The 12238-nt window shown below is 38.1% G+C and overlaps 1 protein-coding gene across 1 annotated transcript; it reads right to left on the bottom strand.

Annotated features, from left to right (window-relative positions):
* Positions 1–5903: 5903 nt before the first annotated feature.
* LOC119788694 (terminal nucleotidyltransferase 5A-like) lies at positions 5904–11509 on the bottom strand. The gene is made up of 2 exons (XM_038293287.1): positions 10539–11509; positions 5904–8832 (listed from the first exon to the last, which is right to left on the bottom strand). The coding sequence occupies exons 1-2, from the start codon at positions 10962–10964 to the stop codon at positions 8017–8019; spliced, it is 1242 nt and encodes a 413-aa protein (XP_038149215.1). The 5' UTR covers positions 10965–11509; the 3' UTR covers positions 5904–8016.
* Positions 11510–12238: the final 729 nt, after the last annotated feature.

Raw genomic sequence — 12238 nt, 5'->3', positions numbered from 1 at the left:
ATGAATGGAATTGATCTGATAGGCAAATTTTTAGTTTGGATCTCTGCATTTACTTTTCGGAAAAAGAGGTTATTGAAGTTAAATCAAAATACATTAAATGTTTTACGGTGTATTACCAGCATTAAAGATGAGCTAACTATTTGGATATGAAATAAGTAAAATGTATAAATTGAATATACTAAACAAAATATTGACTATCAAATAATTTACATAAAATAGTGTTCTTAAACTAAGGAAGGTGATCATTGGATTGTTGTATCTCTATTCATATGTTTTAAAATAAGTTGTTTAACTAAGACATCCAGGAAGGTCTAAACTAAAGATTTACATCATTTAATAAATTTAGCTGTATTGAATCTCTCTCCAAAACTGAAAAGGCATTGATAATTGATAAACAATATAAAAAGGGTAATACATTATTCAATTAAATATTTTATAAATAGGTTTTCAAATGAATAAATGGATCAAAGGTAAAAATGGTTGAAATTTTTGGGATTTAAAATATGATTGGAATAAAGTAGGTCATTTTTGATATTTAGTGACTCATGTAAAGCAGGCTGATCATTCTTTAAGGTTTTAAAAAATAGAAAATATGATGATTGAAATTAAATTGGTCTAAATTGGAGATTTACAAATTAACAGTTATGGAACTGCTTCTAAAATACAGTTAAGTTTTGGGTTTAACATGATAGGAAACTTTCATTTCTCATGTAGGCCTTATATAAAAAGAGGGTCAAAGGATTGATAAAATACAACTCCAAAGTAGCAGATTTATAATACAAAAGGAAGACAGTGAAGCTGTCATAAAGTGTAGGATCAATCATTAACCAATCAACAGGGTTCTCTCCATATGAGCTCCAGACAGGACGGATGTTTCCAGGACCTGCTACCCGCATTCCAGGATGGAAAGGTAAGCTTGCACATTTATCTCATAAAGATTTCTTCAATGAGTTACAGGTCCTGGCAGCAGAATTTACAAAATACCAGACGTCACAGGAACGTCCAGGCTCGGGATCAGTTCGGGGAATCGACTGGGTGCGCCTGATGGTCATCAAAAGAAAGTGGTCTGAACCTCGCTTCGCCAGACCATACCGAGTCGTGGAGAGTACATCTCATGCTGTCCGTCTACAAGAGAGAAGGAGACACGTGGTTCCATTGGAGTCAGCTGAGGAGCCACGGCGCACGCTGCAGGGCATACAGGAGAATCTACAGTCTCAACCTGCGGTCGAGGAGTGTCTGAGGGCCATCACAGCGCGGAGGAGGATCTGCATTTCCGGGCAGAAGTCTGCCAAAACCACTTCATTTTCCTGAATTACAAGGCTTAAAAGGCCCAGACAGGCACAATAATCCTGTTCCGGTGTCCTTCCATTGAGAAAAGGAGATTGCACCCTCTCCTTAAACTCACTGTTAAATTGGCATAATACTCCAATTTTCAGTGAGCAACGGACACTCAGGTGAAAACCTGAGGTTTACAACCGAGGAGGAACACGTGAAGGATCCAGCTACAAGATCATCATTAACTTATCTTCTTTTTATTGCGTGTTTTCGTTTTTGCGAACTCTTCAAGAACATTCGTTTCTTTTTGCGCGTATTTTTGGATCGTTTCCTGACGAAGAATTCATATTCATTTTTGAAAGACTATCGAAGGAGCATAGAGACGAACTCTAACTTCTTATTGTTGAATTGTGAAAAAAAAAAGAAAAAAAGGTCTTTTGTAATTTTTATGTGTTTATGATGTATTTTTTATGTTGTTATTGTTTTGTATTGACAAATTGTAATTTTTGTGGCGAGTATTGTCTTTTGAGTCTGCTGAGCATTTTTTGGTAATTTCGAGATATCTTGCTTTGGTTTTCTAATTTTATACTTGGGCTAATATTTCTATTGTGTGTTTTCTTCTATTGACATAACTGAGTTTTATGATTTTTCATGTTTGATAAGTGAAATGTATTTTTAGTTTAGTTTTTACTGGTTAAAATTTTGTGGTTCATCAGGTGAGTATTAAATTGTTGGACAGCGCAAGATACATTTGATAAGTTTAGATTATGGAGTTCAGCTTTAGACACATGGCCTGGCAGTGGACCTAGGAGGTGCTGTTTAAAAAGGGGACTGTTATAAAATTGGGCTAATGTTTTAGTTTTTTAGTATACTAAATAGTTTTTTGGTTCCTCTATTAGAAGGCTTAATCATTTTATTTGTGAGGTCTGTATGTCTCAGACCTCAAAACGGGGACTGTTAAAGAAAAATGATTATTTTTTAGACTTTAATACAGTTAATCTTATGGCATGTGTAAACACTCTCACTTGAACATATTTCTTAATTTTGAACAAGGCTGTGTTAATGATTTAAAACTACTAATGGATAAGTATTTAGACCACCAGCCCATAGAATGAGTATCTCCTGGGGGGTGAATAACAGTTAAGCCTGCAGGAGAGATTTCTGCTTGGTTTACAGAAGGTCAAAAGTGAGGCCCCCCGCATTCCACAAGCTGTCTGTGAGAGCTTATCTTGTGTTTTATGACTTTAGGAATGCTAGATGCCAGGACAAGCTTTCCGCCTTTTCTTGTTAAAACAAAGAAGCAAATGACCCCAGATGTTTGCAGTAAATAAGGGGAAGCCCTAGCAGTGTCAGAGATGGCGTTTGATTGGAGGACCGAGGGCCAGCCCCTTTTTGAATGGATTAGATACAAGAGGATAAAGCTTTCTAATTAGAAGAAAAAGATCAGATTTTGCTCTTGCAAACTCTCCAAAGATGTCTTGTACGTCTTTGCTTTCTTTCCTCCTATGTCAGGTAATGGAATGTATGTCTCTGTTGTTCTGCAGTTTCTGGTGTAGGTTTGTGCATTGTCTTATTTCTAAGTTTATGCATTGTCTTATATTGGATTAAACTCTGTAATTCTGTGACGTCAACACGCAATGTTGGTTTTATTACCAAACGCAGCTCGCCGAGTGGACCTGGGGAAGGGAAGAATCAGAAGCCAATCTTTTTCCAAAGTTAACTATGTTAGAATATTTTCTTCCTTTACAGTAGGATTTGTTTTGTTTTTTTTACAACTTATGTATGTGTAATGTAAGCTTCGTGTAACTTTAATTACTCTAGTTCAAATTCATTCAGTAGGACCAAGGGCAATAAAGGCTCTTTATAATGTAAAGCAAAACACACTAATAGAGCAATCAATCCTATGGTTTAAATCAAACCTTATTAGATAGAATGGGCCAGTCAAACTTTTGGCTTAAATCTAGTGGTAAGACTTATTCTGGTAAATGAGACAGACGGTTAAGAAAGAAAGATTATATTTAAATATATGTTTTTAATAGAATATACACACTTTTTAAAGGCAAAAAATAAGAAGCTAGGTATGTTTTTCTTGCTCCAAATCAGGGCTACCCAAAGTCGGCCCTCGAGGGCCCCTGGCCTGCAGTTTTTGGAGGTTTCCATGCCTCATCACAGATGATTTCCATTGATAGCTTATTTACAGGCCTTTGCTAAACTCCAGTCACCAGAATCAGACGACTGTCCTCTTTTAGCAGGACTATTCTCTTTGATGATTGGGTATAATCCTATGTGTCAAACATACTCGTGGAATCATATCTTAAATACAATTTGAACATAAGTGTGAGGATGAGACATTACAGAAAGTAAAAGAAAATTTTTGCATAAACTCTTTACTCATCTTATTTTACTCCACCTCCCTGCTCTTTTCTAAAAACTTTCTCTAACCAGTACTATTTCCGAATACTTCACAAAACACTTCTCTAGCTAAGCCAACTTCCTAACACTCTCAAATTAAAGCCCCACAATAACACACTTCCTGTCTTCCGGGTTTAACTGTGTTAAGGGGTTTGTGCTTCACTTTGTGCAGCAAGCTGAAGATATCAATCCCTCTGTGTCAGTTCTTCTTAAAGACTTTGATAAGGAAATAGGCAGATTGCCTTTATTTTCCTGCTTTCAGCTGATGGCTTCCTGAAAGGTAGAAAGAAGTCAGACAGGTTTCTGTTATAGGACAATAGCATGTTAATACCCTAATAGAAACCACGCTGAAGTTATGAGTGCATGGTTGTAGAGAGAAGCTAATAAGCTTTTTCAAAAAGGAGCTAATGTACTTACACTGGCTGAGGAGGGGGGGGGTTATATTTAGAGACTCTCTTCCTCTTAACACAAGATAATACTGGTTCTGGTCTCCTCCCAGTGGCATATCTTCTCTGATTTAACTAATGAAGAACCCCACATAAAGAAAGGCAAAATTGAACTGTTTTAGACAGGCAGCCAGGAAATGGTATAAAATGCCTTTTGATATCACAGAAAATATGAAATAAATGAAGTAGGTATAAAACACTAATTGGTATTAAGTAAGGCTAAAAAATGCACATCATAAAAAAAAAAATCTAGGACCTAATATATACAGGGGATAAGAGACTAAGTGATTTTTTTTTCACAGCATTATCAGGGAAAGTGGTATCTGCAAGCCAAGCCTAAGCATCAGACGGTGTAGACCTGGATCCCTTCCACTCTGACCAGCATTTATTTCTGTGAGCGAAGGCTTCACTGATAGTAAGGTCTTAGCATAAACGTGCCATCCACCTGCTGTTTAGGATTCAATTAGAGCTAACGAAGTTGGCAAACTGCTCTATGACGCCTGCTGACGCTCGCCCATGACGTCTTGTGGAGGGGAAATCCTTCACACTCAGCTGTCACTAGCTGGCAGTGAAAGTCATGCCCTGATAGGATTTTGCAGGAACTTCAGAGCATTGACCTAATGTGGGCTTTGCTGCATTTTATCAGCAACCAATCTGATGAATAAACAAAAAACAGTAAAGATGAAACAAACAATTTATGATTTCTGTTTTTGCTTTTAATGAACAAGTCAATCAACTTGACACTTAAACAGCTGTCAGATCCTCATCGTCCCACTTGAACAGGATCATTGATAAAATCGCAAAGAAACAATCTCTTTGGAGCAAAGAAATCAACATGAAACACCTTAGAGCCCACACACAGACTCACACACAGACACACATAAACAGAGTAGCTTCTCCATCCACGTGTGCCGCTCTTCTTCGGCCAAAATAGAAATCATACAATTACATCATAATGCATTGAATCTGCCTACTACACCACCCCAGACATATTCTGTACAAAATAGAGATCCAAACATAGAAAAGTATTAATTTTTAAATGCTTATAAGAATTTTTTTAATACTGATTGAGTGGAGTTGTCTGGGAAAGTATCTTAAAACTCAGCACAGGTTCATGGTCACATTATACATTATGCCATTTAACATGTTCTCATCATTAAAGCACTCAAATCCTAAAGCCCCTATGTGCATAAACAGGTTGTGCGGCATTCTGTACCTCCTTTTTAGCTAATTTAATCTGATTTATCTTTGGAACAACTAGAGTTCACATGCAAGATGATCTTCTGGAATGAAGATGTGATCAGGTGAGATTATTCAGCCATATACATAATTTACAGAGTATTCACACCTGCCACATTTGACTGCTTTAAATGGACCAGAGTTTGCTTCCCCATACTTGGCCTGGATCTTTTGTGCAAGTGTGAATACACAAAAAAATCCCTCTAACAACACGACTGAGACCAACTTATTGAGGTGGTCTCGGTTCAAAGACTCAGATGCAACTCGCATTTCGTATGAATAAAAATGCTATGCTGTCTGTAGCTCAGCAACAGTGCTTCCAGCAAGAGGCTTAAAGAAAGTATTTTCTGAAAATAAAAAGTCTAGAAATCAACATTGAATTAGCTGCTCCATATTCTCAAAAACTGCAGCTGTTATAGATGTATGGATATGCAAAGCAGACGTGCTGCATGCAGGCCTCTCATAGTAGTTTTCCTGAATTTCCAGTTTCTTTTGGGTTTTTTTACCGTGTACTGCAGTAATTTCTGACCGATGGGAGCAACGATTGTCACACGTGTGATCAAATCAAACAAGTGGACCAAAGCATTTTCCTGGTGTGAACAAATCCCTAACTTACTTTCATTAAGTTAGAAGGAAATGCCATGGGATGGTTAGCGTTGATAGTCAGTTCTATGTAGCGGGCTGGTGTTTTAAAGTAACTGGTTTACGGTTAAACTAAATTTTTATTTTTCCAATGTTGATTATTGGGACACCTGCGGACAATTCCTTTTTTAAATCTGGCCACATTCCAACATTACTGCTTGGTGCACTGTTAACCAAGCTGCTTTACCTTGTGTTAAACATGCACCCAAATGGAAATAGGATTGTCCCTGCAGTCAGTGGATTAAATCTTATTTTAACCTCCAAATCTAACAGTTTTACAGAGCAGCTAATAATGCTAGTATATACAATCAGAGACCATACCTAATAGTCATCATCCAAAATATTTCGTGGGGAGTTAAAACTGGAAAAAATTATAAAATTTTATTTTGATTTATGGACCATTATTTGTTAATATTTATATCTATTATATCTACAATAGACAGTCTGGATGCTGTTAATGAAGCCAACAAAACTCATGCAAGGCATCATGGGTTAAAAGATTATGGTGCATAGGGCTAAATGAAAGCAATTGTTTGCACTTTGCTGTCTCCAGAGGAGCTTTTAAATGTTTTAACATTTTGCACTGAATAATGTGAAAAATCTTTACGTTTTTTTCATGTCTACGCTGTTAACGTACCACGGAAAACATGATTGCGAGGGACACGCAGCCATAAATTGTTAAATTTGACCAAAATATATGAAATTGATCTTTTTCATAACTTTCCAGTGTATTTTTCTAATATATTCCCTTTGAATCATGTTAAATATGTATGGAAGGCGAGTCAAGTTTGATATCTTTTGCTTGATTGCTGTTCTTTATTTTAATTTTGAACATCCAAGTGACATTTCATATGTAAACATTCATTTTCATGTCTTTTTATGTAAACAATCCAACACAGTGGCTTATGTATCAAAATGCATCCTTAATGTATAGTGTACATATGAGTGCAATGATGAAACCATTATGAAATGGGCACGTAATTCTTCTTGTAACATTTCTTGCCCCTTAAAAAAAATCCATGATTGTCTCTTTTTAATGCATCTAATCGTTTATAAGCTTTACTCATTTTTGTCCAGCTGCTATTTGATTAAAAGATATTTTACATCGATTTTGATTCAACTCACCACCCATCCCCCTCCACAGCTTCTACAGAAATTGAGATTATGTTGTTACTTCCTCTTTGGTAATCACAACTCAGTTGTACTGCAGAAGTGCTGATAAGCTCAGCCTTAAACTACTCTTGTTTAATAAAAGAGGTTGCTCCCTGCGTGTAGGAGACCTTACTCAGCATGGGGAAAACATTTTCAGTTCCATAAATACATTCAGTATTGTGTAAAAATAAAATACTTATCTATAATAATGGATCGAAAAAGCAAATTTTCCTTTTAAGCTTGGTCTAGGCACTTTATTGTTATTCCTGTACAGAAATAAAACATGCATTGTTTTGTTGTTTCTTATTCCTTTTTACTGTTTAGAGTTGAAAAGAACTCTAGTATTAAAGCAGATATTTGGATTTGTAAACAGTAACTAGTTCCTCTTTTTTGCATTGTCTGAAAATATTCACACAAACAGACACACTCTTATGCACATTCAAACATGTACAAAGCAGAAGAAACCATGTGATTCAATACGCATTTTCATTAGGGATATTTTTTGTTTCATTAATGCAAATGTTCATATTTCTATAAACCTTATTGTAAGCTGTAAGACATGTAGAAAATGATCTTAATCTGGATGTCATTGTTGCCCTGAAGACATCTAATCTCCCGAATCTACAAACCAATCAATTGGGTCTCCTTTCTTCAAACCTAATTCCAGCAAAATGCTTCTTTCAGGCTAAACTCCTTGACCCGATCTCCTTCTTATTCTTCCAATTCTTTCATTAATTTCTCAACTTCTCTTTATTTCCCTCAACTTCCCATTTGAAAAAATAAAATAAGATGAGTCATTCTTTTCTTGCTGACATGAGTTCCAAAAGACATAAATGGGCATATTTAGAGTTTAGTTACAGGGCATCCAGGCAGCATACCAAGAATGCTGCAAAGGAGTAAAGTACTGCTGAGGAGATGAAGGTGGACAAGAATAGACAGGCTGAACCTGCGCTACATAATAGTTGCTGAAGTTTCCATCTGAAACGTAAGGAGCAGGCTGGTAGAAACAGGTGACATTGGCAGCGCTGAGGATGGCGTTCTGCTCAGCTAGGACTCGGAGCGCCAGCGACGAGATGAGGCTGAGAGTCTGACGTCTCTCATGTCCCATCAAGCACACCGTGCTCTCCTGCACCACGTCATACAGCGTGGCCAAATAGTCATACCTCCTCTCCTCCAGGTCTACAAAGTGGTTCTGCAGATAGGACTCCAACTTTCTGCGCTGCTCGCCCACATCAGGGAAATCTATGAAGAAGCGTGAGCACATGTACCGCTGCAAAAGTTTCATCTCCGTGTCAGACGCCGCACGGAAACCTCGCACCAACAGGTGGCAGTACTTGAGCAAACCCCCGCCACGGATCTCCTCAGGGCTTCGAGTGCAGATGAGTCGCTTGCGAAGGTGATCGAGGGCGGTTGGAAAGTCTCCATAGACGCTCTCGCCAATGATCGTGGGGTGGAAGTTGGCAGCCATCGGGTGTTCGGAGCACTCATAGAAGAGAAGAAGGGAGTCAAGGCGGATCTGGAAGGAGTCAACGCTGAACTCAAACTGCCGTCGAAGAGAGTCCACGAACTTCAGCTCCACATTTTTGCCATGGTTGTTGGAGAGGGAGATAAGACTCCAGCGGTCTGAGTCATTGCAAACCTTCACCATCTTCTGCACATAAGCTTCCTGGACACAAAGATAATGGAACAAATCAGCTGTTAACCTACAGAGAAGATGGATCTGCATATTTTTTATAAGTTAGAAATAGAACATGTGGCAGGCTCAAAGGTGTAGGTAGAGAAAATCCTTATATGTTGGTAACTTAATATTAGTCGTTGGTTACCAATATCGAGGTATAAAGGTTTAAAAAGTTAATCTTTAAAAAATGTTCTGGTTGAAAGTCCTTAAATAAGTGGGCATTGTTTTCTCCAACTATGGAGACTAGGATTAAGCACATTTCCTCTTCGTCACTTGTTGCTGGGCACTGACGGTCAGGTAGCTGACCAGTTAAGTCATATTAAATATTGAGAGAGGCAAACTAGGCTACTTGGAATTATAGTTATTAACCGTTAGCTGCAAAAATCCCCTGATTAAAGTAAAGGTGTTGTAAATATACACTTGTGAGGCTACAATAGATATGATTAGGGCTGAAGGGATTAATCAGATTAATCGTGATTAATTGATTATTAAAATAATCATCAACTTATTTAGTAATCAATTAATTATTAACTGGAGTATAGAGACTGTAAAACATGTCTTTAGCTGACAGAGCGACTCACACATAGCAGCAATTATACAAAAATTGTACAAAAAAATATACAAATATCTTGCATTTAAGCTTAAAAAAATTTTTCCGTGTGTCAATGTGCTCTATTCAAAACTCCTCAAAGGGAAAATTTGAGGTTTCACCTGGTTTAACTTCGTAAGAAATATTCTTTGAGGAACCTTTGGCTATTTGATTATTAATCGATTCATCGAAAAAAAATAATCGACAGATTATTCGATTTGCAAAATAATCATTAGTTGCAGCCCTGTATTTAATTTTGCGTAATCTTGTGAAAAACAGTAATAACAAATGTTATTTTTGCAATTTTTTTTGGAAAAAAAAATAAAAATTATTTGCTTGGTAAAAGCAATGCCATAATGTAACACATTGTTCTTTTCTGCTTTTGCATAACTATCACAATACCATTGTATTTTTCGTAAGAGTATAGTAAGAATCTCCAACAGACCAAAGTTTTTTCCAAGTTATCCACCATATGTATAACCATTTGACTAGTTTCCTTAAATGTTCTCTGGCGTGCAAAACAATAAAGAGACCCTCCTTTTTCAATCCCTCCCCGAGGCCTACTAGCCCATTCTCATTTCATGCACTTGGCTTCCCACCTGTAGTTTAGTTTCAGCTATTGCTAAATTGTATTGTTTAGTGGTTACTATTGCATCCTATTGGATTAAATGGTTCATGTTTTCATTCAGATTTTTTTTCATCAGTAATATAAATTGGATAAACTTTTGGTTGGTTTACAGCTTCAGCAACTCCACATTAATTCTCTTTGAGTAGATAAAAATCTTGGTCATTATGTTTTGATGATCACATCTGTTGGTGGGCCATTAGTAGCCTGGGTAGACCTTGGTATCCAGGTAACTGAGGGCCAAATGATTAATGCACCTCTGACTCCAATTGGATTAGACAGGATCCTGTCTGAACTGGAAACAAACCCCTTTTCAAAATCTGCAGGCTTCCTCAGGCCAGCAACAACCCATTAGGTTTTCTTTAACACAATTAATATGTATTCATTCAAAAACGTTCAGGTTATAAACAGTCATTTGGGTTAATTTATAAGAGAGAAAAATGTAAGACAAAAGTTTTGCTTTAGCTGGATTGGGATTACCTTTAAGGTCAGAGGTGTGATCTTCTCTTTATTAACCCCTTCAGGCAGGAAGTCTAGAAGAGAGTCTAGCACCAACTCTTTCACCAACTGAAACTCAAACTCTCCCTTTAGGTCCGCGCAGAATATTAAGTCCAGATCTTTCCATCCCAGACCGCTGTCTTCATGCAAGACGTAGCTGGCCGCGGATCCGTTCAGGCGCACTTCCCGGACGTGGATCCGTTTCTCCTCCATGCGGCTGCGGACCACATTGACGATGTCCCGTGGCTTCACCTCCAGCGTGGGGAAGCTCCATCGGCCGTGGATGGGTATGGAGCCCGTGAGGATGGCGTCCAGACGTTGCACTTGCTCCCAGTTGAGTACGCTGAGGTTAACGCTCTCCGCATCTTGACAGTTGTTGCCCGTCGCGCGCTCAACGCTTTCCTCCATGTCCAGAATAAAGTTGATGATAAGAGGTAGACAGCAGGGTGTGAACGGTGAAATGTGGATCCAGTCTCCGCTGGAGAAGTGGCATCAGAGAACCTCGATCATAACAGACGCATGGCAGAAGGAGCTTGTCCCACTTTTTTAGTTTGCACACCAGACAGATTCAAGGCGCGACTCCCGTAAAGCAACATTAACGCTCAGAGTAAATAATAGTTATTTTCTTCTTCCCTGTTCAGCCTTTCACATCCATCTTATAGAAGAAATCCCCCGCTGAAGTTTAACTTCTGTCCTCACTGTCTGACTTTTACGCACAGCTTGCTGAACCTCCGTTCTGCGCGGCTGAAACTTTACGCATAGTTTTTTTTTTTCTTCAAGAATCCAAAACACACCTACTTTCAGCAAGCGGTGCAAGGCTGTTTACCCATTACATTTTGGCCCTTTTGTCGTTTGATGGTCCTGCATGATGCCCCTAAACGTCGCGCTGCACAGCTGCTGTGGAGGCTGCCAAACACACTGTGCTTCCCGTGAGCGGAGCACCGGGGCGGGGCGCTCTGATTGACAGCTCACACCTACTAATAGCTTTCCTCTGCGAGTTCGAAGATCGAGGCGTGTCTGAATATATGGCATCGAGATAGTGACGCTTGGCTGTGGACCACAGCAAAAAGAAACATGTTGAAGTTTAGCCTAACTTTGGAGAACTTTGAAAATGTTGGGCCATTGCCCACCTTTGATGTCATTTCTTTATTAAAAATCAGTTCATGACAACTGGTGCACACTTTTTCATCTACACTGTGCGTCATAATTAGGGCAGATTTCACTGATGTATAGTTTCAGTTCTCATTGTAAGAGTATTTATGTTTTATGTGGCTATTTTCTGCAGCTTACATGTTACTAATATTTGAGACTGGAAATTACAAGAGCCAATAAGCGCAGTTTTATGCAGCTACATTAGCACTAAAACGTTGTTAAAAAATTTGAAACAAAAAAGGGAAGTGTATTTTTAACAAAACAAAAAGTTAAATTAGTCCTAAATAGTCATTTTTATAGACTACATGTAATCTAGAGGTTATTAAAGCATTTTTGTTTTACAAGCAACGTCATATGGAGTAATAAGTGTTTCACCGTACTGTTAAACATACAATCTTAGAACAGCCGAATCATTTGTTTAGGGAAATGCTTGTAAAAGGCACCTTGGGCAAGTTCTTCTTTTGGCACCACCCTTGGTATCCCTTTACTTTTTGTGCTTTCACAAACTAACGAATTCTCTCATCTGAAAC

Source organism: Cyprinodon tularosa, unplaced genomic scaffold (genome assembly GCF_016077235.1).
Source record: "Cyprinodon tularosa strain WSP-4 unplaced genomic scaffold, ASM1607723v1 ctg323, whole genome shotgun sequence".
NCBI lineage: Eukaryota > Metazoa > Chordata > Actinopteri > Cyprinodontiformes > Cyprinodontidae > Cyprinodon > Cyprinodon tularosa.
The sequence above is the reverse complement of the archived record's forward strand: the minus strand, read 5'-3'. Positions and strand labels throughout refer to the sequence as shown.

Coding starts and splice junctions, on each gene's coding strand:
- LOC119788694 (XM_038293287.1), bottom strand. CDS start 10,964: ATGGAGGAAAGCGTTGAGCGCGCGACGGGCAACAACTGTCAAGATGCG. Junction 8,833..10,538: donor TCACACCTCTGACCTTAAAG/GTAATCCCAATC, acceptor CTTTGTGTCCAG/GAAGCTTATGTGCAGAAGAT.